Genomic DNA, 27,479 nt, shown 5'->3' with positions numbered 1-27,479 from the left:
TAATTTAAACAATGTATTAATTTAAGGCAGAAACAGTGAGCAGTAGTTTAGCATACTGAAGCAGGTAACAACAACATCATTCAGCCATACATACAACTAAGTTTAGTAATGTAAAAATAGATAGCTGTCTAGAATGACGTTATACGTGTTCCAATTGTAAAGTACATGTTTTAATTTAGCTAGGTAACCTGTAATATGCAATAATAATGTAAAATTAAAAGTAATTTTACTTTTATTAAATTTCCAGGTGAAGCATTCACAAAGCCTCAGTGTAACACCAACACACCCCCCTGGATAACAGTACAGGAAGATGGGACTGTTCTCATGGCTCATTGCACCTGTAAGGCTGGTTTAGGAGAGGTTTGCTCTCATACAGCAGCTCTAATGTATTGTGTTTTGGCTTCTGTTGATGTCAATAATGGGCAGGCTTGCACCCAGAAGCCCTGTGCATGGGCCCAGCCAAGTATGGAGTCTGTCCGAGGTGTCCAATATGCAGAGATCCGTAACATCAGTTTCTGTCATAAACAAGAGCCCCGTCATGTTCAAGGCCCTGGTTTTCCTGACATTACACCATCAGATGAAGAGTGCAGGGTGTTTTTTGAGATGCTTCATCACAGTGAAATGCAAGAGTCAAAGCCAAAGAAAAGTGCCATCCTTTCTGTCATTGAGGGCCACTCCCACAGGTACACCGTGTTGAAATATAACTAAGTGCATCCAATAACATAATGCATATGATACTTTAATGAAGTATATACCTGAGTTTTGTGTCAGTTTTACCTGACACAACATATTTTACTATGGTATTTTTTTAAAGGGATAGTTCACTCAAATATGAAAATTCTGTCATCATTTACTCACCCTCAAGTTGTTTCAAACCTGTATAAATTGATATACAATATCATGCTTACAACATCTTGCATATGCACACAAAAATGTATTTTAAAGAATGTTTGTAATCAAACAGATGATGGCACTCATTGACTTTTTATAGTAGGAAAAAAAATACTATGGAAGTCAGTAGATACCGTCAACCGTCTTCAAAACCTAACGAAACTTACCAATTCATTAAATTAACAGAATGCATAGCTGATATAAAAAATTGGATGACTTGTAATTTCCTACTTCTAAATTCTGAAAAAACAGAGATTCTAATTATTGGACAAAAAACTTCCGCACTTAATAACCTAGAATACTGTCTAACACTTGATGGCTGCTCTGTTAAGTCTTCGTCATCGGTTAGGAACCTGGGTGTGCTCTTTGATACCGATCTTTCATTTGAAAGTCACGTGTCTAGTATCTGTAAAACCGCATATTTACATCTTAAAAATATATCTAAATTACGTCATATGCTCTCATTGACAAATGCGGAACAATTAGTTCATGCTTTCATGACATCAAGGCTAGATTATTGTAATGCTCTACTGGGTGGTTGCCCTGCATGCTTAATAAACAAACTACAGCTAGTTCAAAACGCAGCAGCTCGAGTTCTTACCAGAACCAGGAAGTATGACCATATTAGCCCAGTTCTGTCAAAACTGCACTGGCTCCCTATTAAACATCGCATCAATTTTAAAATATTGCTGATTACTTACAAAGCACTAAATGGTTTAGCTCCGCAGTACTTGAGCGAGCTCTTAACGCATTATAGTCCTTCACGTCTATTGCGATCTCAAAATTCCGGCCAGTTGATAATACCTAGAATATCAAAATCGACTGCTGGCGGTAGATCCTTTTCCTATTTAGCACCAAAACTTTGGAACAGTCTTCCTAACATTGTCCGGGAAGCAGACATACTCTGTCAGTTCAAAGCTAGATTAAAGACACATCTCTTTGACATAGCATTCACATAATGCATTATAAACTTCTATAATTCAATGTTAGGCTGCATAGATTAGGTCAGCTGGAACCGGGAACACTTCCCATAAATCCTGATGTACTTGTTACATCATGAGAAGAATGGCATCTACGCTAATTTTAGTGTCTTTGTTTATCCCGAGGTTTTCCCGCAGCCTGCCGGATCCAGGCCGTATCCAGATCTGACGAAGGACCTTCGCTTGAACCCAATGTCAACGCAGTGCTGAAGTGCCAACTAGTCTCTCCCTATGGAGGATCCATTTACCACTCTACAGATAAAGCGTCGTCGGGAAAACTGAATTTGCGTATCTACCCCGAATTGATAAAATAAAATTAAATAAAATTCTGAATCAAAACTATAAGGAAACACCAGTAATTTGTTTAGGCTTGGTTTGTAGGGAATTACAAACCTGCGCACATATATTCAAACGCACATAACTATAGAACCAATTCTTAATGCGCATATGAATGACATCAGCGTTTCTCACAGGATCGCGTTCAAAGTTTGTGTAGAGAGAATGGTGTCGTCTTGGCGGCCGCTAATTTAATAACAAATGATCGTTGCGACGGAAGCGAATCAATCAAAACTAACTTTAGCTGGAAAATAACTTTATTAAAGAACCGCTATAAAGCCAAAACAATCTTACCTTAAATTATACGTTTATCTCTTTAAAGCTGCTTTGAGACAATCTACATTGTAAAAAGCGCTATATAAATAAAAAAAAAATAAAAAAAAATAAAAAAAAAACGTCTGGTTACCAGCATTATTTAAAGGTATAGCGGAGGATCTTTCCGAATTTTAGATAAGACCCGCCCTCTCCACTTTTTGAAAAGTTTGATTGATTCACCAGAATGATTGACAATTAGGAGGACCAATAGTATAGGTATTCCACCCGGAAGTAAAAAAATCCTTCGCTATACCTTTAAAATATCATCTTTTGTGTTCAGCAGAGGAAAGAAATGTATAAAAGGTTAGAACAACTTGAGGGTGAGTAAATGATAACTATCACTTATTCAAGTCAAATATCTGAATACATCTTCCACCACTGCAGGTACGCGCCAAAGGTGATGCAGCTGGACTTGCCCACTCCTTTGTCAAACATACATTCAAGCACCTGGCTGGAGATGGACTTGCCCACGCTACTGGTTGAGAGTGCCAAGGTCTTTGATAACCTACATCTGACACAGCAACAGGTTAGTATAAAAACGTTACCAACTAATTACTACTAATATTTCTACCTGTGCAGTTTAAATTCATGACTATCTAGATAATTGACTAAATAACTAACAAACCTTTCTCTAGTGTTTGGTAGTTGAGGAGGAGACCAGGGAGCAAAGTAAAAGTAGGGTATGGTTTGATCAAAGGGCAGGGAGAGTCACAGGGTCAGTATTCTATGAGGCAGCCAAAGCAAACAGACCGGTATCCTTGATCAAAAGAATTTGCTATCCACACTCTTCTCAGTTTTCCACTGAGGCAACAAGGTAAATAGAATAAAGCACAATTAACCCCCTGAGGTCGGCAATCACGCCGGCGTGATCTGCTCGTTTTTTTTTATATCAGTGCAAAATACTCTGTTGATTTTGATTTTACATACTTGTATTGTATATCATTCAAAACTGTTAAATGTCTTCTTTTATTTGTGTACACTCATAATAAAAACAAAATGTTGTGTTTTTCGTAAAACAAAGAAAATAAACATGATGCGCGTTCTGCCGTCTCTCTCAATGTGAAACTCATTCTGAAACGCGACAGAAAATGACCTGTAACTCAGCGAATGTTTGTCACACAGACTTGAAACGCATGTCTATACAACGCTTGGAATCTCTATTTTTAAAGTATGTAAATTATATAAAAAACAAATATTCTATTTTTAAGTAATCCATACGAAAGCAGCGGCATGTACAGTTTCTCAAACGCGTCCTCATTAAATTTAATTTGAACACGCCTACGCGCGCACGAGCGATTGACATGCAAATGATCCATGCGGAGAAACGCAGACCTGTAAACGCCCTCATCACCTCAAAACAAAGAAGCAGAGACTTCGTAACTTACTCCTTTTCATCGCGTTTGGACGACTGTAAGCTGTACTGTGCTGTGCTGTTTACCTTGAATTTGCCTCGGATTTACTTCAAACGCGATTTGAAGATGAGAAGATTTTTAAGATAAGACATGTTAAACTGGTCGTGCCAGATTAAAATGTATGTTATGAAATGAGTTTGGAGTAAAAACATGAACTAAGCCTAATTTCATATATGTACATGTATATATAGACAGAAACATGAAATGTGAAATGTGAACTAGAATGATAGGCAACCTTTCAGTGCTTGTATACGTGTTCAACACGAGGATGTTTTTATATTCTATAATAAAACACAGCATGGTAAAAGTAGTATTATAATATTTAGACCCGTGTTTACTGTTAAGCCTACTGTGTTTGTGGATATCTGGTCAAACGTAGATATGTATGGTAACCATAATGTTTTATATTTGAGCGCGATCGCGTTTGAATGTATCAGATTTTGCAGCGCGATCGCGTTTGAATGTATCAGATTTTGCAGCGCGATCGCGTTTGAATGTATCATTTGAAAATTTGAAAAGCAAAACACCAAACGGCTTCATGTTTTTACTATTATCTCATTTCATATCATCATAACGAATGGAAACATTTGAAGTAACATGATAATCAATATATTTTTCTCTAGCTTGGTTGTTACTGAAATATTTTGGAAGATTTATACTGCTATCTATTGTTATTATTATTTTACCCAGCACTGCGCATAGCTTATGCCTACAAGGCACAACAAACCTGGTGTTCATTATATTATATTATATATTGTTGGAAACATTTGTGTGTGTGTGTGTGTATTTTATGAATTTTAAAAAGCAATTTTAACAAGAAAAATCTAATATTTATTTGCAAAATCGTGCAGGCCTTTCTCTTGATATCAGTATGTTCACTTTTTTTTCAGGGCCCAGATGCCACTGAGTCCTGCCGACTTCAACATCTCTATCTTCAAGTCTCTGTCTTTCAATAAGTGCTTTTTTTCCATTTGTTGTGTCTATTTGGATTATGTTGTGTAAATAAATCAAACAATCTAAAAGCAATTCTTTTTTAAATCTCCTCATTTACAGTATTGTGCAAGGTTGCTCAGAATGATAGGGGCCTGATAGCTCCTAATAGGGCCGTTAGGGAGTGTCTTTGTCTTTCTCAGGTGAGAAAAGCCATACATATTAATGAGCTTCCGCATAGAGCTTTCTCACACAAAACACGTCGTAAAAATTTTAAATCAATATATTGTCTTCTCTGAATGAGCAGTCAGGGTGATTTTCACATAGTTTTAGAGCAAATATTCTAGGCTACGTGATACAATTTTCAAAAGTCTTGTGAAGAAATAATCAGTAGGGGTTTCATGGCCTTATTTCAGTGAGAATTTTTTTTTGTATTTTCACAAACCACGCATAAATGTCATTATCTCAAAACTACAAACTTTTACATACATGCTGTTGATATATTATTGTAGCAGAGTTTGTGCTGAATACAGTGTAATTAGACTTTAGCCATGAAAATGTCACAAGTAACAGAAATAACCAGAAATGTCAGAGCATGTCAGAACACCTCCAGGGACCAGAAAACAGCTCAGACCTCAGAGGGTTAACCCTCTGGGGTCTGGGGTGTTTTTGGGGTCCTTGAGATGTTCTGACATGCCCTGACATTTGTGCTTTTTTCAGTTGCTTATAAACATATTAATGGCAAAGGTGTAAATTCACTCTATATAGCACAAACAGGACTTCCATAATATGTGAGCCACATGTATGTACATGTTTTCATTTTTGAGAGAATAATGTTTATGCATGGTTATCGAAAAAACTAAAAATTAAAGTTTCTGAAATAAGGCCACAAAACACATACTAAATATGTGGCAATAAGACTTTTGACTAATGGATTTCATCGCCTAGTGTTTTTTCTTCAAAATGATATGAAAATCATCCTGCCTAATCATTCACAAAAAAACGATACATTGATTTTAGTTTTGTGAAACACTTTTAGTTTGGAAAGCCAATATGCGGAAGGGGGGCGTAAACGCTCCAACAGCATCATGCATATGTAGTAGTTCACACCTGGTGAGACTACGTCCCTGCATACTTAATGAGCCATTCATTCAGGTGTGTCACCTATAGCTAACTTAAATATACAAGCTTCATAAAAATGATCATTCTAGGAGAAAATTTCAGATGGCATTTAGAGGCTTTTGCATCTGAACTCTTCATATATACACACACACATATATATATGCATGCACATACATACTTTATAATCTTTTCAAAACTAGTCAACGTCTTTCAAAACTAAAGTATACATTTTATCATACGTATTTCAAAGTAAAGGATTCATTAGTTAGTTGATGACTTTATTTTTGACAAAACACATACAGTATATATTCCTCATCTCAGTATAGCAATAGAGTTTGCTAAAAGCTGTTCATTCAATACAGCAGTATTTGAAAATCGATCATATTTTGTAAAATTACATTTATATTTGCATTTATGTCAAAACCTAGACACTTTTAAACATCAAAAGGACATTTATTAATATGTATTTGTGTCAAAATGACAAATAAACAGATTTTCCTATTCAATTTTGCATGGAAACGCTTCCAAGACGCTTGCGTGTCGCGTGAAAAATAGGCGTCGGTTCTATTTCTAAAATGCACGCGTTTTCCACGCGGCTCGTGCCGCGCCTGAGACGCGCGTCTCACACAGCCAGTATGCAAACTCTAAACTGTTAACATGGATGGGAGCCGAAATAAAAACGGACACGCCACGCAGCTGAGACGCTTACGCCACGCATCCAGTGTTTCACCGGCCTTATCCAGCGGATGTGGGCGTTTCACAGGTTTGTATGGATCGCCTCACATTTGCGTTTGGATAGCGCGGTCTCCGTAGGCGGAGTCACATTAAAACTTAATTAGCTGAGATGAGAACGACTGACATCTCTCTCTTTACATACATATTATATAAACTGTGAATATTAGTTTTTTATAAAAAATACTTCATTTGAAAGAAGAGAATTCAAGCTTCATGCCTGTGTGACTGTATGCCTGTTTGACTGAGTATTCGCTGAGTTACAGTTCATTTTCGGACGCGTTTCAGAATTGACTTCACTGACGGAGAGTAGGCAGAACTCGCATCATGTTTATTTTTCTTTATTTGGCGAAAAGCACAACACTTTGTTTTTATTATGAGCATACACAAAAAAAATACACACTAAACAGGATCGATTGATGTATAACACAAGCATATAAGATAAAAAATTTATTTTTTGCACTCATACGGAAAAAAACGAGCCTATCGCGCCGGCGCGATAGCCGACCTCAGGGGGTTAAACATGGTTACTTACCATGATGTAACATCTTTAGCCATTCGATACAAGTAAATGAGAAGCAGTTTACAAGCAAATAGAAGCATAAAGGCATTTATGACAGCTTTGCGGTCAGAGTGCAACACCTTAAGGTAAATGTTGATAGGCAGTAAATGTCATTCTGACAAATACATTTTAATAAACAGTTTGTATTTAAATTTTTGTCAGATGGGGTCAAGTGAATGAGGAAAGAGCAAGGGCACACAATACATCTATGATGCAAGATCACCATGGAGACATCAACAATTAATACAAGTACAGCCTATCAATATTTATTTACTGTTTATCTATATATTGTGTATACATTCCAGGATAAAGCATCTGGATTCATCATCAACCCAGACCTACCCTGGATTGGAGCATCACCCGACGGCATGGTAACATGCACTTGTCATGGTGATGGCGTCCTGGAAATAAAATGCCCATTCAACAGCAGGGACCGTTCACTCAACGAAAGCTGCAGAGATTCATCATTCTGTCTATGCATAGGAGAGGATGGGACAATGGAGCTTAAGACTGACCACAAGTTCATGTATCAAGTGCAAGTTCAGATGCATGTTTCCATGGTGAGTTACTGTGACTTTATTGTATGGACACCGCAGGAGTTTTTCATCCAGCGGATCAAGTATGATCCTGTTTTCTTCCACAATGCTTACCTCAAAGTGGTTGAATTCATCAAGACTAGAGTACTACCAGAGCTGCTGGGAAAATGGTATACAGCAACACGCCATACTCCCACACACACTACAACCACTGAACAGCCATCTGAAATGGGATGCTACTGTGGTATACCTTGTGACACAGATGACATCACCTGCACATCTGGACAATGTACCCGGAAGCACTTTCACAAGTCTTGCCTTAAATTGAGCAGGGTACCGAAGACATGAAAATGTGTGGAGTGCAGAAGAAAACGTGTAGTTATTTGACATGTATATATTTACAAAAGTTTTTTGATTAATCAGTTTCACCCCTTATTTACATCAGCGTCCTTTCAACATAATCTCCATGAAACTAGTGCATTACAAACTAAAATAATATTTGACGGTTACTGAAGTATATAAAAATTTTTTTACCATGACTTAATGAAGTTGTAATATACCTCATTTTATGAATTAAGGTAGATAACTTGCTTGATAACTTGCTTGCCCTGTCCCTAAGCTGATGAACCTCAGCCCTCAGTCTGGTACACTCTTCCATCAGTTTCTTCACAGTTTCTCGACAGGCTTCATCAGTGCATGCTACACGGCTCTCAGTATGGATAGGTTCTTTAGAGTAGCTGTGTTCCCCACTCTGCCCGCTGTCAAGTGTTGTCAATTTCAATGTCAGTAAGGTTATCATGGGGTGACACTGACACATCACTGGTACATCTCTTCATTTTAACAGCCTGTGTCTGCTCATATTTTTTATAGCAATTTATTCTTCTTTGTCGTTGCTTAGGTGACAGGTAGCCAAAAATACTTGGCACATAATCGGGGTTCAGAGGATTTTCACTTTTTTTGCCTGCAGTGGTAGAAGATGAGACACCAATTAACGTTACCTACTCAGAATTAGTTACTGTCTAACGGTGGATATAGTTAACTTAACGATGACCTATTTTGTCTGGAAATGTTAGCTAGCTACACATTAACTAATTCAATTTGTATGCAAAGGCTGATTGGTAAGGGACTAGTGCTAATGTTAGAACAGTTAACGCTAACCTAGCCATTATTTACCTGAAATAAAGTGCTCAAACAGAGTGTAAAAAAATAGAGTGTTCTGTAGGTGTCCAGTGATCCCTCTTTATAGCAGCAATCCATCTCTGACGACGCTCAGGGTTTTTGAGGATATTGTAAAACGTTAATTTCTCATTTCTTTGAGATTTGCTGTTATCGCAGTTTACAGCATAGCAGATAGACGGCATGTTTGGATTCGGTCCTACAAATGGCGGCCACACCGCTGTGTGACGTCATGTGAAACCCGTGAATACACCTTATTGAGCATGCAACGCGCTATTGCACGTTAAGCGTTTTATAATGGTTTTCAATGGGTGATGTTCATAATCTGATTTAATCTGTTTGCCTCTACAAAGTATGCTTTATTAATATGGTAGGCCTATATTGTGTACTAAATTTGGTGCTTCAATATCACTCTAATTAAGCGTCTTAAATGGGGAAGAACGCTTGATTACGCTGCCATTGTCTGTTTTAGCAGAATACTGCCATCTAGTGGTAGCAGGTTTTCTCAGACAGCTGTGCGTGGATCGTGCAAGGCGAAACCGGCGAAATGAAAGTCTCAAAATCCAAATGAATCAAATAGGATCGACTCAGAAACGAGTCAATGAATGCACGCGTCACCTCATCCACAAATACACATCTTACTCGTTGCGTGCACAAATTCTGGCCTACATTAATACAAAATCGAGGTTTTGTATTAACAACTATGTCTCTATTTGTACAAAATGCTGCACATTCATGTGATTTTGGATTTTGGTATTGTATTAGTTTAAATGTAGTGACGCACATTTGTGAATTTGTCAAATAGATAGATAGTTGTGCATACATTAATAATTAGCACCAGGCCTATTAATTTGTAGTTGTTTGTGTGTCGGTTGTGAAATGCTTCAAAAAAGCGAAAAGAAAGTTTTAAAATCCAAATGAATAACATGAGATCGACTCAGAAGTCAATGAATGCACGCGTGTCACCTGATCCACACATGCACATCTTTGTTGCATGCGCAAATTATGATACACTAATACAAAGGAAAACATTTGTATTCACAAAAATGTCTCTATTTGTACAAATTGCTACACATTCATTCAATTTTGAATTTTGCACACGCAAGTTGAAAAGCATGGATAAAACATTTCTGCAACGTATCAAGTTCATTGATAAGTGTGCTTGCACGTGTTAATCATTTTGATACTACAGTATATTCATCCCATACAAGAATGCTGGATCAGGGAACCTCTATGTCTGTATTGCAGTCAAGCAGGACATCTGAGAGCAAACTGCCCAACTTGACCACCACAACAGTATTCTCTGAGGGTGAGTACTAGGGATGGAGAAACAAAGCTTCTTGAATCTTTGAAGCTTTTCTTTGATTGTTTCGGGAAAAGATTCGAAGCATCAGCAGTGTCGAAAACTGTGGCAGGTCAAATTTATAGCAGCCATAAACCAGAGTGCGCAGCGCCATTGTTTCATCCATTAAGCACAAATAAAAGCCTGACAAGGCAAAATATTCAGTTATCTGATAATATAATTGACATATTAAAGTGTGGCAGTAAATTAAATGTAATAATACTATTATAATAATTCCAATAGAGTTGTTTGATGCAAGTAAATGGTGCTCTAATTATTTTGTAGTTTTTATAGTGTTTATGGCAGAATATATGATCATGTAATATAGGCTATAGATTTGGGTTCAAACATTCTGAAAAGCAAAGTGAAGCGTTCACTTGACTAGAAAAAAAGCGAGGCTTCTTTTTTCGTTGATCACGTTTCTCTGAAAACAATACGCGCTCCGACACGGAGCTTCATGAGAAATTGCGCTGTGTACTCGCTAAGCGCTTTGAAGCTTCAGTGTCATATGTGACATCACTAGTGAGTACCTCCATTGTTCCTGGTCATTACACTTCATGTATAGAAGTAACTGTAAAGATAATGTTCTCTATGAGTACCATCATTACCACGGCCCTACTTGACTCGGACCCTACTTCTGTGTAGTTGGAGTTCTACACACAGAGCAAACATGCTTTTACCTCAACCGTTCCCCTCACAATCCAGTCATCATTGGTCTACCTTTTCTTCAGAGACACAAATCACATACATTAGTAACTGTCAGTATTGCACACAGCAAATTTTTTTGGACAACCCATCTCAGGCCTTCTACACCCACTACCCATTCCTCGATGACCTTGTTCACACATTGCTATTGATTTTTTGGTCATTTTTCTAAAGCACGTTGATTAATACCTCTACCCAAGCTTCCAACAGCTTTCGAAACAGCAGAATATCTCTTCCACTACGTGTTTCGCTATTATCGACTACCTGAAGATATTGTCTCAGACCGGGGGTTTCCAGTTCATATCTCGGGTCTGGACAACCTTCTTTCGCCAATGTAAATAAAAACCTCACATCAGGATATCACCCACAATCGAACGGTCATACCGAATGCCTAAAACAAGAACTCACAAGGTTTCTTAGATTGTACTGTCAGCAGAATCATTCGGACTAGAGCCGCTTCTTACGCTGGGCAGAATATGCTCAAAATTCCCTTCAGAAACCCTCCACTGGCATTACCCTTTTCCAATGTGTCCTGGGATTTCAACACCTTTTATTTCAGTGGTCAGGGGAACCCTCTGAGTTACCAGCTGTTGACGACTGGCTCTGACGGAGCGAGACTGTATGAAACCAAGCACAAATCCAACTTCTGGTTAAGTCAAAGTGAACTGCAATGCTAATCATGTCTCATGAATGCACAGTCATGCACAAAATACCAGAAGCCAATGTCAGGATTTTCATTAAGTAACAAATTAAATTTCGATTTGTTTTTCACCAAATGCTGTCATATACCCCTTGAACTCATATATGTGTATATATGACACGTCACATGGGACCTTTCTGTGATATTTTTGCATCTTTTTTTAAGCTTGATTCTGGTCGCTATTCACTCCCATCATGTGGATGAGCGAGAGCGGGATATTTTATTTTAAGTCTCCTTCTGTGGTCCGAAAAAAGAAGGACATACTGCATTAGAAGAACACCAGGGTGATTAAATTATGACTTTTATTATTAACACTTTCCACACCATTACGCATCTTCTGAAAGAGTTCTGAATCTCCTGAACAAAACACAAAGAAGATTCAGAAACAAGGGATCTCATATGTAATTATATGCATATGTGAAATAACACAATCACCAACATTAAACAGCATATAAATCAAAACTGCCTAATGTTACTGAATTAAATGTCGATTCAGGATGAGCTATAGGCACGTACAAGCATTAGGGGTGTTGATGGACTCGATCTACTCCATCTATGTTTTGATCATTGTTCTGAATTCGATCTGGATGTGGTCTTTGACAAAAACGTTATCGTAACCCCCCCTCAGATCTGAAAAAATCAGAACCAGAGCTTCTGCTCCTGTATTGTATGGAAGCATATCGGTAGCAATATTCAATTTGAAACGTAATATGCAAAATGACAATGCAATATGTAAAATGGCAATGCATTTCTGTATATAAATTTACATTTTCCATTACATGTGAGCAACATTTGGTGCAAAATTAAAATTAAAATTAAATTATATAATTTACATTTGCCATTTAATACACTAGGTTTAATATGTAAATTGAATGCATATTGCATTAGTTGCAAAATTAAAATGTAATACAGAAATGATAAGAATTGTTTAACAAAATTTGTAGCAACATGATCATTTAAATGTTATTTCTCTTAATTGCATTTACACTCGTAGGTAAGACACTTGCGATTGCATTTTCATTAAAGGGATAGTTCACCCAAAAATGAAAATTCTGTCATCATTTAATCACCCTCAAGTTGTTTCAAACCTGTATGAATTTCTTTTTTTTGCTGAACACAAAAGAAGATATTTTGAAAAATGTCTGTAACCAAACAGTTGATGGACCCCATTGACTTCCATAGTAGGAAAAAAAATACTATGGAAGTCAATAGAAGTCACAAGAAAGAAATTTATACAGGCTTGGAACAACATGAGTGTGAGTAAATCATGACAAATTATTTTGGGGTGAACTATCCCTTTAAGGACAAGCGACAGCATGTTTACTAGGTCACTGTAAGACCTGCACACATCTAGAAACAGACATCAGTTAACTCAAAGCCGATTTTCTCTCAACTGTTTTCGTTCACTTTAGACATAACCAACTGTGTTTATGTAAACCTTGTGTGTATTTGGCAGTATTAGCACAACCAGCCGCGAAAGATAAAGTCCAGTTTGGCGCTGTTTGACAGTGCGCACACGCTTCGGGCTTCATCATGTCAGAAGAGAACACCAATGAAATGTTTACCCGGCAAAGCTTTAAAGCACGAGCAAATAATTTGTGACAACTTTTGTGATTGCGAATAAGTGCAGTGTCCTGTGAGTGTAACTCTACCACTGCATTAACATGTTATGTGATTGTACGTCGGGTTTTACAGTATTGGGACTGAGGCGCCAGAACTGCAGCTGATTGAATGTGCGCTGTAGCACGATACCATCATATTTCTTTAAAAGCAGATCGTGGAGACATTATGTCGCACTATGTCGTGTGACATATGTCGCACTGTACAGCCCTGCTTATGCTCATGCAAAGCCTCATTGATGTAATATTTTTTATTGCAATGTTTTATATTGAAATGTTTTTATTATTTATTAAAGAAAATTATGCAAATCATAACAACCTACTGTAAGCCTATTTATTTCTTAATAAAGAAACATTCTTAATAACATCGGTTAGCAAGTCCTTATCAATGTTTTAATTTTATGATCATTTAATTTAATTTATTTCACTGTTATGTTTCAGTTAATAAATCTTTTTACAAATTGAAATAACACAAAGTATAAGACACATAATCTATTGACTAGGGATGCTCCGTTCGGCATTTTTTGCCTCCGATTCCGATATCTGGGATTCAGTATCGGCCGATCACTGATCCGATACTAAAATAAAAACAGTGCTGAATTACCTAATAAACAGTATGCCTCACTGTGTGGAAGAGTGATCATTCTTTTGTGAAAGGCATCAGGCAGGCTTGACTTAAACATTACTTTCTTAACTTTATGGGGGGTGCTGGATGGATAAAATACATATTAATTGCGCAGATATGAACATAAATAAATACATATTCAATAAAAATAAAAAGAATGTATAAGATTTATTCATGTTTCTTTTTTATTTCTTTTTAGTGATTGCAAACATAACTAGATTAAAATCACAAAATGTTTTAATATTTTAAATTATTATTTTATATTTAATATATATTTTAAATATTTGTCTAACAGGTAGGAAATATACAGAAATTGAAAAAAGTTATCAAACAGTTTGCACTGCATACATTTAAAATTATATATAGATTAATTCTTATTAAAGTTACAAAAGCGCAGTGAGTAATTTCCTCTGTTCCCTTTGTTCTTTGATTAACTTTACTGACAGAAAGCTTCATTGGCTGCTGTCCCTTTAAGATCTGCCGCTGCTGACAGAGAACGGATCTCACACGCGCCTCATTCTCTCACAACTTTTTACGTTCATTTAAGACTTTATTTAACTCATTTAAGACTCCTCAGTCTGCTCTTATGAGGATACTCGACAAAACGGACATTTTGGCATAATTGCACGTGTTAGTGTTCGTTCAACTTCAAGCCGGGAGGGGTGTGTGAGATGGGTGTGAAATACAGGAGACTCCGGGGGAAAACAGGAGTGTTGATAGGTATGCACTTTAGCTTGTTTGAATTGAAAACTGTTTACCTGCCGCCTGCGTTCTGCACATGTTGCTAGCGCGTGATGTCACACACTTGCACACAGCATAGAATTACCACGAGAGCGTTTAGAGAGCCGACTGCTTTGTAAGCTTTCGAATTGTGATTATGAATTCGTTTAACTACAATGTTTCACTTTGCAGCCGCAGCACAGCGTCAGATTACGTAATAGATATAATAAACTGACACTTGTCAAAGTCTGTGATTATAGCGCCACTTAGCGGTAAAAGGCAGCAAATACACATCCCCAATTTTACCGCTGCGGGAATGGCGTTTTATTCTGGTTGAGTAACAACTGTACTTTTAAGAATTCCATGTGCAGAGCCAAATCACTCTTTGCTATAGGTAACAGTCTCACTAATCCACCACAACATGTTATTTCTGGCTCTGCAGTGCTTGTGAATAGCTTTTCTCAATTATTTTCAGACAAGTTGAAGTCAATTGAATTCATTACCAAAGACACCAAAGTGACTCAAATGTTCATTTGATGTAAGCTGATTCAGCTCATTCAACAAACTGTCTCTGCTTTCACTCTGACTACCTCTGCTGCCATAAGTGATCTAATTATGAAGTCTAATTCCACATCCTGCCAGCTTATATCTAATATCTAATTTATCATTCTTAAACAAAATACTTGAAAAAGTTGTGGCTTCACAACTGAGATCATACTTAGATCCTAATGGTCTGTTTGAACCTTTTCAGTCAGGATTTTGCCCATCTCATAGCACTGAAACTGCTCATCTTGGGATGGTTAATGACATTCTTCTGTCCATGGATTCAGGGTTAATAAACAAGTGCTGCATTTGACACAGTCTCCCATTAAATACTCATCTCTCGCCTTAGTGATATCTGCATCACTGGTTCAGCTCTTTCCTGGATCATTTCCTACATCAGCGACAGAAAGTATTATATCATTATAGGTCACTGATCCACTTACACTGGGTGTTCTTTAAAGGGGTCATATAATGGTACATGCACTTTTACAAGTTGATTGTACTGAAATGTGTGTTGGCAGTGCCTGTACACAACCATCATAAAATGATAAAAATCCATCCAGTGTTTTTTTTTTAATCTTCTTATATGTTTGACCCTCTCTGAAATCAAGCCGTTCGATATTGTGACTTCACAATATTGACGCCCCTCCCACGATGGGTGATTGACAGTGCAGCGTTTCAACACAGACCCGCCCTCGCTCGTGACCGAGCTGTCTGTCATCATAGTTCGCGCGTCACTGTTGATACCCTCACTGGAGCAGAATGGCGTCTGCGATTGTGGTGTTGAGTTCTTCGGTGTAATAAGGAACACAGCATCATTTGGATGTTCCTAAATCCAAACCATTGAAGATGCAGTGGCTGAGTTTTGTTTTTGAAGCGATATGCCCAAAGGATTGACGCGGGGATTCCCTCACGGGGATTCCCCACGATCGTCCATGCTTTCATGTTTGCGCGAATCATTTCACACCAGACAGCATTACAAACGTGAAAAAAACGGATCGGTACCAACGTGTTCCTGCTGAACCTCCAGAAGATGTGAGTGTAATGTTTTATTAACCTTTATATTAATATTTATATTAATCTTTGCAAATTTGCAAACCTTGCTGCAGGCTTCACGATGAATGCGTTAGGTTTACACTCAGGGTACATTACGGCATGTTTTCTATGTACGACGTTCTCAATATAATTCATAATCCCACGTTTATAATGAACAACGCGTGGTTGACTGTGTACACACAGAACAGAGGGGCGGGGCGAGCAAAGCTCATTATCATTTAAAGCCGTATGCACTGAAACGCCGTGCTGAAAACAGAGCTGTTTTTGACCAGGTAAAATGAGTGTTTTCTTACAATACTAATGAGAATTTTTAATTAAAGCATATTACAAACTTTTAATTTAGACCCTAAAGAATCATATTAGCTTGTACAAAAATGGCATTATATGACCCCTTTAAGGTTCAGTTCTTGGCCCACTATTGTTCATCATTTATATATATCCACTTGGTGACCTCATAAACATGCATGGACTTCAATTTCATTGCTATGCTGATGACATTCAAATTTTCCTCACCACCAGCTCTAATAGAGCATCCCTGCCCGACTCACTTACTGCATGTATCAGGGATATCAAGCATTGGATGTCCCCGAATTTCCTCAAGTTAAATAATAACACAACTGAAATATTGATGATTGGCTCTGCTGCCTCAGTTTAAAGGATGGGCCGGTCCTTTGATATTGATGGGGTTCATGTTAAGCCTTCTTCATCCATCCGTAACCTTGGTGTTGTATTTGACTCAACTCTTTTTGCTCTCATATTTCTTCTGTTGTTAAAACCACTTTTTTTCCATTTTCTTAATATTGCACATCTTCGATCTTCTCTAGCTGATGCTGACACCTTAATTCATGCATCAATCGATTACAGTGTGTGTTCTCACATCGACCAGGCATTCTGCTCACATTACTCCTCTGCTCATCACTGGTTACCCGTGGCATCATGAATTCACTTTAAGATATTACTTCTAACATTTAAGGCATTAAATGGTCTTGCACCTCCATATCCATCTGATCTACTTTACTCCTACCACCCTGCCCAGTCCCTTAGATCAGCTGAACTTGTTTTTTTTTTTTTTGTTCACTGTAGGTGGAAGTTCATTTAGTGTTAATGCTCCTAAATTATGGAATTCACTACCCCTTACACTTCGTTATATCTCATCTATGGCTACCTTCAAGACTCAGCTAAAAACATATCTAATTAACATGTACTTTGGATAATGTGGCTATATGTATCCTTATGGGTTTGCAATGTGTGTGTGGGTGTGTAAATGTATTGTAATGTACAATGTAAAGCGACCTTGAGCTACGGAAAGGCACTATATACATAAAACTTCTAAGTACCTCAAAATGTTGAGTTGACAGTTCTTCAGTCCACCAGAGAGCAGCTTCACTCCTGAATCCTGCAGGTCATTGTTACTTAGGTCCAGCTCTCTCAGGGGTGAGTATGATGATTGTAGAACTGAAGCCACAACTTCACAGTGCTGATCAGTGAGATTACAGGCTGTTAATCTGAAAAAAAGAGAGGACTCTTGTTAAAAGGTTATGATCAGTCAAGAGTTTGTTAATAATTGAGAAGCTTTTGCATACTGGAGAGACGTTAGAGAGCGGGAATGCCTGGGTTGCACTTATATTTTACATTACATACACTTATATGTTCTTACAGTGTACTTACTTTAGAAAGTACTGGGTAATATAAGGTAACTGCATGGGTTAAGGTTAGGTTTAGGGGTAGGTTCATGGTTAGTACCTAGTTAGTACCCAGTTATTGTAATTACTGTTATAACATATTAATTAGCTTATGTAATAAGTACATATTATGTACAAGAGGAAAAGGACTCTAAAATAAAGTGCTACCAAGGCCTGAAAACGGATGCCGAGGTTGCTTTGTTTCTGCTCGATATACAAATAACATGTTTTAAAGCTGTTTTAAAGAACCAAGGTATGATGTTGTTGTTGCTGAAGCACAGCCATTTCATACATTTTTACTCATACTGTCTGATGCACCAGCTGTTAGATGTTGCGTGTATATGGTAACCAGATTTCTCTTGGCGGTATACAAGATGGGCTGGACAGGCAAGCCCCAAATTATTATTATTCTTTTTTTTTTTTTTTTTTTTTTTTTAATAAGAAGGATCATAAAGACATTGATTCTATTTAGTACTGCCCTGAAAAAGCTTTTTCACATAACAGATGTTCAATAGCCTAGTCCACAAGACAAAATACAAACACAAAATACAAGGCAAATTACATAGGCTTGATTTTTTATATTGTGTGTCATTACCTGAATGATCCACAACTGTTTTTTTTGTTTTTTGTTTTTTTTGTAATGGTTGTTCATGAGTCCCTTGTTTGTCCCGAACATTTAAACTGCCCAATGGTCTTTAGAAAAAACCCTCAGTTCCTGCACATTCTTTGCTTTTCCAGAACCTTCTGCATATTTGACTCCTTAATAGCAGTGCCTATAATTGTGAGATCCATTTTTTCACACTGGTGACAACTGAGGGACTCGTACACAACTATAACAAACGCTGCAAACATTTAGTGATGCTCAAGAAGGAAGCATCCGTTAAGAGCCAAGGGGTTAAACTTTTGAACTTGATCGTTCGTGTAAATTGTTCTTATTTTGTTTAAAAGTTAATTAATGTAGTCCTGCCCTTCAGAGGCTAAATAAGATATTAGCATGTAAAACAAAATAAGAAAATTTAAACATCACCATCATCTTGCTCAAAAGTTTGCCCCTAGCTCTTAATGCATCGTGTTGCATTCTTCAGCATTACCTTGCAGATTCTGAAAGATGTATAATAGGTAAACGTATGACTGCAACTATACATTGCAATCATTTTGTAAGGGTTAAAATATTAAAGGTATAACGGAGGATTTTTTTACTTCCGGGTGGATACCCTATACTATTGGTCCTCCTAATTGTCAATCATTCTGGTGAATCAATCAAACTTTTCAAAAAGTGGAGAGGGCGGGACTTATCTAAAATTCGGAAAGATCCTCCGCTATACCTTTAATTTAAGAGCTCAGTGTTGAGACCTTTCACCGGAATTTGATTGAGAGGCGACCTGACCAATTATAATGCAGATATCCACCATTTTTGTCCAACAAACAAACCAAACCAGTTAGTAGATTAAAGTCTAGTGGACTTGAACTTGAAAAATGGTGTGTATTCTTTTTGCAGTTTTGATGTTCATTCATGTTTAATTTGTGCTATAACTAGAAGAGATAATCAGTTCACGTGCTGCTTGAACTGATGTGCTACACATTAAAGTGTCAGTCATGTTTGAAATTACTGAGACTTTATTTCACACCAAAAGTAACCTGCTCTGTCTTGTCTGTTGGCGCATTGTCAGTGTCCTCTTTGCTCTGCAATATATTTTTTACTGTGTGAGAACATGATGTGTGGTGTGAGTGCGGAATGGCTTGTCGGATGTAGCAACAGTAACTAAGAGGGGCGGGTCTTTGTTAAAGGTCAATTTCAAATTATTTAAATCTTTGTGGACTCGGCCGGACTTGACTCAGACTCGGGCGTTAAGGACTCGGACTTGGACTCGATTGTTAAGGACTTGGATTTGACTCTGACTCGACAAAGGTGGACCTAATTTTTCTATGCTCATAAATTATTATTTACTATGCAGATTCACTTCCCTACAAAATCACCCCAATTATTCTAGACTGATTAATTCTATTCAAATAGAGCTATTCAAATCAACTGGTGAAACTGTTCATTTAAATATTGCAATATATATAGGAGAAAAACTAAATATCGTAATGTACGTTTTTTCCAATATCGTGCAGCCCTAATTCATACTATATATATCATATATTTTTAACGGTTGCAAAGGATATTCTAATTCAAATGTAGTGCCTCCTCGAAAGGTACACAATTGCGGACCCACCATGAGTGTTGTGTAAACAGTTATTTCAGCGTTTAATGGGAAACATTTTAAATGGCAACAGAAAATTAGGCAATTGGAGTGAAGAAGATACCTTTTCATTATTAACTTTACTGTCCAAAAAGTCCATATAGAGAAAAAAAACTTGATAGTACTTTGTAGTGATTTGTGAAAAAGGCCCACCTGAGAGTGGCATTGCCCTCACTTATCTTTCTCCTCAAACCCGACGTCAACGCAGAAAGGGTCACAATAAGAAACCTGTGAATACTGCTGTCATTGAGGAACTAGCTGGTTTGTTTAAACCAATAACTATTTAAAAATACTGTGCTGAAATAAAGAAGTCACTGTTCATCTCTGTCTTGCTCAAGTCACATGCGAGGACAGTGACTAGAGTCATTGTTCACACATACAAAGGAACTGTTGTATAAACTACTAACTGGACAGAGTCATGTTTGTAAAGGAGTCACAGGATTTCTAACTGTTGGGACCAGCAGTTGTACATGTGACATTGAAATGAACAATCATGCCTTACAGTAAATATGATGAAGATTTCTGAATTCTGACTATTTAAGATGAGCCCTGGACAGGACTCAGTGCTCTTCCTTGCAACCACCACTCCGGAACACCAGCAGTTTTCGGATGCAAGAAGCTTTAAGCCTAGCTATTACTTATCTGTTAGAATAGTACTCTGATATAATCTGTAACAAGTATTCTTTTCACTTTTGATTCTTTTTAATAAATATTGTTAACCATTTATTATAAAATCATCTGACTGGAACTTGGATTTTTTGAGTATGTGTACCCTCCTTTCATCTGGATCAAAAAAGATTCTAGCTGGAGGAAAACGGCAGGAGGGTAAGCATTCTTTTCTAAGAAGAAAATGTATGCATTGTGAGATTTTGATTGATTAGAAAGCCTAGCCAAAGAGGCAGCTTACAAAAGAGTGTTGTTGTATAGCAAACACGGTCCAAGAGTACCTACACAGGTAGACTTACAATACGAAGGGTGAATATATTGTCTTTATAATATCTTATGTTATCTTTATAATATCTTATATTATCTTTATAATAGAATACGAATTCGTATAGACTGATCGCCTAACTCTTAAAGTCACGACTAAAGGATAGGCTCTTTAGTAACCGTGGGATTATTTATATGTCCTTTATTGGATGTAAGATAATTTGGAACGGTTTTAATCGTGAAAAACTTTACAACTTGGCAATATAAAATGAGGATGCAAGAGCCTTCATGTAAACAGGTTGCATGCAGCGTTCGTCTAATCAATGAATCTAACACTGCAAATGTGCAAATACGAATGTTAATCGAGGGTTTAGGAGTGTACAGCATGAAACATCAGTTTATAAATACCCAGGATTAATTGTTAACCCCAGGTAAATTATGACCAGTGTAAAGGTTTACAATGACCCAGGGTTAACTATTATTAGTGTGAAAAGCCCTCTTGTATGTCAATAATTAGTTATAAAACAGATAGTTCTGGACCTTGATTCTGAATGGTTGAGCCGTGTTCTAAGCCGTAGTAAATTACTCTACAAGGACTCAAGCCATCCGTCACATAACATTTTCAGTGCTCTTATCACGGTTACAGTACCATAGCATTAAGGCCCGGACTAGAAGGCTCAGAGACAGTTTCTGCTCAATCCTGTTCCTGGAGTACCCACAGCACTGCACATTTTCAAATTCAACTCATCAGCTAGTTAGTAAAGACTCCAAGACCTCTAATATGTGTGTTAGATAAAAGAGACATCAAAAATCTACAGTGCTAGGATTGAAAACCACTGACCTAAATCAAGATATTTCTTATTTTAATACATCATCACCGCAACTAGATATAAGGTAGCCTAATTTTAAAAGTGTGATTTCTAGACCAGGAAAATGAATATATTTTTCTAAAGATGCTTAATCCTTATCCAGCAAATTATGAACAATGGAAAAGTCATGTAAATTCATTGGTTGAAAAGATATTCCGCTTTTAAAACTTCAGAAATGTAATTACTTGGATTTCAATTATAATTACAAATTAACATAATTATTTTAAATATTTTAATCTGTAGACTCTTCAAATTTATGTAAATAAAAAAGTAATTAAAGTGCATTCAGCTAAACTATTAGCCTACATGAGAGGTATTATGTTCAAATTCCAAATCAGTTGATATTTTCATATTTTCACACTCACAGAGCTTTTCTGCAGTTCCTCAGAGCAGGTAACAGTCTCCTTCGACCCTCTTGTGATGATCTGATGCTGTACTTTTTAAGCTCAAACTCATCCATCACCTTTTCTGACATCAAGATCATGTTTGCCAAAGTTGAACATTGTGCAAGAGAAAGGTTTTGGTTACTTGTTCGAGATTGTAAAAATGCCTGCATTTCGTCAACAAGAGAACTATCCTTCATCTCAATCAAGCAGTGACACAGATTCATCCATCTTTCAGGGCTGACATTGTCTTCTGGACTTTCTGTGTTTTCATGTTTTTTAAGGTTTTGGATTATTTTCTTGATGCTCTTTGGGTTGTTCTCTGTGCGAATCAGCAGATCCTGTAAGAGTCTCTGATTGGACTCCAGCGAGATGCCATGAAGGAATCGAAGGAAAAGATCCAGGTGTCCATTTTTACTCTTCAAGGCTTTATTCATTGCTCCCTTCAGAAACACATCCAGAGAAACAAATCTACACCAAATTCTGGATTTTCCTTTCAGGAACATTTTCATAACTTCACTCTTCTTGTGTAAATAACAGAAAAACACATACAGTGCTGCAAAAAACTCCTGAAAGCTGAGATGTACAAAACTGTAAACCTTCCTGTGATAAATCACAGATTCCTCCCTAAAGATCTCAGTGCAAATCCCAGAATACACTGAGGCATCAGTGACGTCTATGCCGCTCTCAATCAGGTCCTCCTCATAGAACATCACATTGCCCTTCATCAGCTGATTGAAAGCCAGTTCAGCAAGTTTCACAATCACTTCTCTGTTGGACTGCAGGAGTTTCTCTGGATCTCTCTCTTCATACTTCTGATTCCTCATACTAGTTTGAATGAGGAGGAAGTGTATGTACATTTCAGTCAGAGTTTGAGGGATTTCTGCACTGAGATCTTGTTTCAGGATGTTTTGAAGCACAGTGGCTGAGATCCAGCAGAAGACGGGTATGTGGCACATGATGTGGAGGCTTCTTGCTCTTCTGATGTGTGAGATGATTCTGCTGGCTTGATCCTCATCACTGATTCTCTTTCTGAAATATTCCTCCTTCTGAGGGTCATTGAATCCCTGAATTTCTGTCACACGGTTAATGTAGTTTGAGGGGATTTGATTGGCTGCTGCTGGTCTGGTGGTGATCCAGATGAGAGCCGAGGGAAGCAGATCTCCTTTCATGAGGTTTGACATCAACACACCCACTGATGAAGACTCAGTCACATCAGAAACTTTCTCACTGTCTGAAAACATCAGTGTAATTCTGCTCTCATCCAGACCATCAAAGATGAACACAACTGTACATTCATCATAAATCTTTGAGTCCAGATCTTGAAGTTCAGGATGAAAGTCCAGCAGAAGTCTGTGAAGACTGTACTGATGATTTTTAATCAAGTTCAGCTCTCTAAATGGAAGCACAAACATGAAATCTACACCCTGATTGGCTTTTCCCTCGGCCCAGTCCAGAATGAACTTCTGCACAGAGACGGTTTTTCCAATTCCAGCGATGCCTTTAGTAAGAACAGTCTTGATTTTGTCCTTCTTCTCTCTTCTCTTCTCCTCATACCCTAGTTCAGGTGAAGGATCAAAGATGTCATTGCAGTTGATTGGAGTGTCTTGGAGGGTCTTGTAACTTTTCTCCATCTGTTGCACCTCATGTTCTTCATTCACTCCTTCACTCTCTCCCTCTATGATGTACAGCTGTGTGTAAATTCTGTTTAGGAGGGTCTGATTCTCTTGTAGCTTAATTCCCTCAAATAAGCTCTCATACTTGTTCTTCATGCTGGTTTTGTGCTGGTCTTTGACTCTCTGCAGATTATCATGCACTGGCTGGTGAGAATCGAGCTGCAGGGCTGCTTCTGTGTCATGATGACTGATGTGTTTCTGACAGGAGGAGGTTGTGCTGGTCTGACAGGACACATCTCTGATCTGGTCAGCTCTCCCACCACTGAAAACACATTAAGAAGACAGGGACACAAAAACCTCTGTTAATAAATATAAAAATCATACTACATGTAGAAACTGACTTCCTAATATCACACATGGAGATCCTTGCAAGTTCTCGCACAGATTTTGTTTACCCATGTTGCCAACAAACTGTAAATTAATTATGCACATCAGGCATTTGGGGGCAGATAATGACCTGCATAGTAAAATTAATGAGAAATCAATATTTCAGTAGTCAAAATGTTCGAATAAAAGAGAAAGGCGGCTAAAATTCTTGACCAGATTCATCAGAAACCATTATTTTAAAATATCACAGAAACACTGACATGAAGAAAAAGCAGTGTTCATGTGGAATGATTACATGTAATTGAATTACTTGTAAATGGTGACAGATGATACTTAAATCAACAGTTATTCTGAAGAATATGTAAAGTTTGCTGTTGAAGCTAAAGGCAAAAATAATTAACATGATAATCAACAGCTGGCTTACTTTTCCATTTGTATACATGACATGGATTCAGATGGTAAATATTGTATTAAGTTGGGTGTCCAACTTAGAGATAATCATCATATTTATAATGAAACAATTGTATTTAAAAAAATAAATTATATTAATCATATAAAATATCACAATTATTGTTACTACTGTAAACCCAATATAATTTTTTTATGGGATCTCCTTCAAAGCTTTCAGAATCTTTAGTTTTTAAATATTTGTTTCTGTGTTTTTATAATGAACAGTTTAATTTTAATGACAGTATATATTAATCAATTATTATCAATTATCAATTATATATAATTATTTATTAAAATAAACAAAACTAAAGTGATTGTTTTGAACAAGTACTAACTTAGATATTATGCAAAACACATTACTTTATTGCTAAAGTATTTGTATAAATACTGGGGGCCTTTTGCCCCATCCTGGTGAGTCTTTTAAATCTTATAAATGTATGATGTGGCAATAAGTTTTTTTTCTTTTTTTAACCCATACTCTGGATAGTCGGGGGTAAAAGGCTTAAAGGTTATCGCCGCCTCATACATGTATAAGATTTTTTACCAAAACAAACCACGTTAATGATTTATTTTCCCACAAAATGTATTAATCCATCAATATTCAGTAAAAACATGTATTTTTTCTGCAATCATATACTATGCATAAAGAGCAAATGGCTCTGAATAGAGAGTGAGATTCCAGAGGCAGCCAGAAAAACATACTCAGTTAATATTTGTAAGGAATATGACTTAGCTCAAATGATTATAGGGAATCAAAATTATGAATCGGGTTGATTCATCTATATTCTTACAATATTAATAAATTATTGAAGCTGAAATTTAGACTTATTCGTATACATCAATGTTCAATTACAATGAATTATAATTCAATCATTAATATACCAAAATGTCCCTCTTTCAGATCAATTAATCAAAATAATTTTGAGGGAAATTAATGTATTAATTAAACAGTTGTTTGTCCCGCAAACTGGTCGTAAAATTAATTCCATCAACTTCTCAACAAAATTAACTCTTTCTTATAATTCGAAGAAAGCTATGTTTTCTGGCCAAGAAAATTAGCTTCTTGTTCTTATAAAATGTAGGTTACTTAACAGTAGCACCTTTGTAAAGCGTAGCTTGATCATCATTTCATTGACTTGTACAATGAACACTTATACAGAGACAATCTAGGATATAATGTTTTTTTTTAATAATTGGACTAATACTACATCGAACTAAGGAATACAAGTTCTACAATTTACACGAGTAAATATGTATGTACAGGACACGTAAACAAAATACAAGACTAAACGGATAACAGATGAGAGAGGGAGAGGAAGGGAGAAAGTGAAACTAAAGTTTCAGGACGAGAGAGATCACCGAGATGATCTCAGCATGGCAAAAACACAGGCAGTAACCTTGAGAGACAACAAGAAATCAAATCACATTAAAAGTTCAGTAAACTTATCTTGCAAAATGGTTCTCTTTGTTGCTGAAGAAGAGCTCCTTTAAGAGCGGGGCGTGTTTCCTCGTGTCTTCGGGGCGAGCAGACTCGCGCGCAGTTTAAAGGTTCACTGAAACGTGAAGTGGCCAGAAACATGATTAAGAGTTCAGTTCCCTTTGTGGAGGGAGTAACGAATATGAAAATAAAACTTAGTAAAGAAAATAAAACGGAGATGAGGACTCCCTAGGTCCCATGGAGCCAGGAATTTCCTCAGACGCAGTGCTCGTGCACGTCCTCAATGAAGAGGAGCGCGCGCCGCGGGATTTTCAAAAGAGTCTTTTCCTTTGAGTTGAAGTTGTCGGCTGAAGTTCGAAGACGAAACAAAACTAAAAGACTTAAAGAAAATAAAATATAAAGCCCCCTAAACGGGAGCCATTGATGGTCTCCCTGATGAGGAGGGTTCGAACAAGCAGGAACAAACAAGACGAAAGAAAATACCGAACTCAACTGAACGGAACGCGGAGTGTTCCGCTTTTCTAGGGTACCGAAATTTCCCTCCTCCCTGGCGCTTGGGCCAATTGGAACGCGAAATTCCAGGCGGGAGAAATTTCCTTTGTCTCACTTAGGAGTTCGATTTGCATGTTTTATGACAGTCTTAGGATCATGCCATTTCTACTTTAAACAATTATAACTGCAGTAAAATGCATTTTATCATAATTTGGTACCCATATCTTTCCTACGGGTATATGGAGGTTCAATTCAAGACCACATTTGGTATGTTTAAAAGCTACGGCATAGAAATGACTTCTTATTCTGTAAAATAAGCATTAAGAGTTCTACTAACAATCTAGGAATAAGATTAACCCAAAATGTGATGTACATTTACAAATGGAAATGAAAATTGGACTTTTAAAAAGATCCACATGGCATATCTATGATTACAACAGGGTGCACATCTGAAACATTATTCCTTTAAGGTTTACAAGAATACAAAAACCCATCACAGAGAAGAACAATCGTGGAAAAGAGAAATTACATTCAGGTTTACATATTTCTTCAATGGTTATACATATGGAAAATGTAGGATTTAAGTAGGGTTAAAGATTAACACTAACTCTGCTCCACTCCTAAAATCTCTGTTGCTGGACATTCCATTAGGCAATAAAACACAGTTCAACACAGGGGGGAAGGGAT

The 27,479-nt window shown here is 37.1% G+C and overlaps 1 protein-coding gene across 1 annotated transcript in view; it reads right to left on the bottom strand.

Annotated features, from left to right (window-relative positions):
- LOC307171488 (NACHT, LRR and PYD domains-containing protein 3-like) overlaps positions 1-27,479 on the bottom strand; it is a 78,505-nt gene that overhangs the window by 31,202 nt on the left and 19,824 nt on the right. Inside the window, exons 3-4 of the mRNA XM_079893141.1 lie at positions 22,392-24,347; positions 17,640-17,807 (exon numbers count right to left, since the gene is read on the bottom strand). Of these exons, the coding sequence (XP_079749267.1) occupies positions 17,640-17,807; positions 22,392-24,347 (2,124 nt within the window). The remainder of the gene's footprint in view (positions 1-17,639; positions 17,808-22,391; positions 24,348-27,479) is intronic.

The sequence above is a fragment of the Squalius cephalus genome (genome assembly GCF_949319135.1).
Source record: "Squalius cephalus genome assembly, chromosome: 1".
Lineage (NCBI taxonomy): Eukaryota > Metazoa > Chordata > Actinopteri > Cypriniformes > Leuciscidae > Squalius > Squalius cephalus.
Note: the sequence above shows the minus strand (reverse complement) of the source record. Positions and strands in the feature narration are given on the sequence as shown.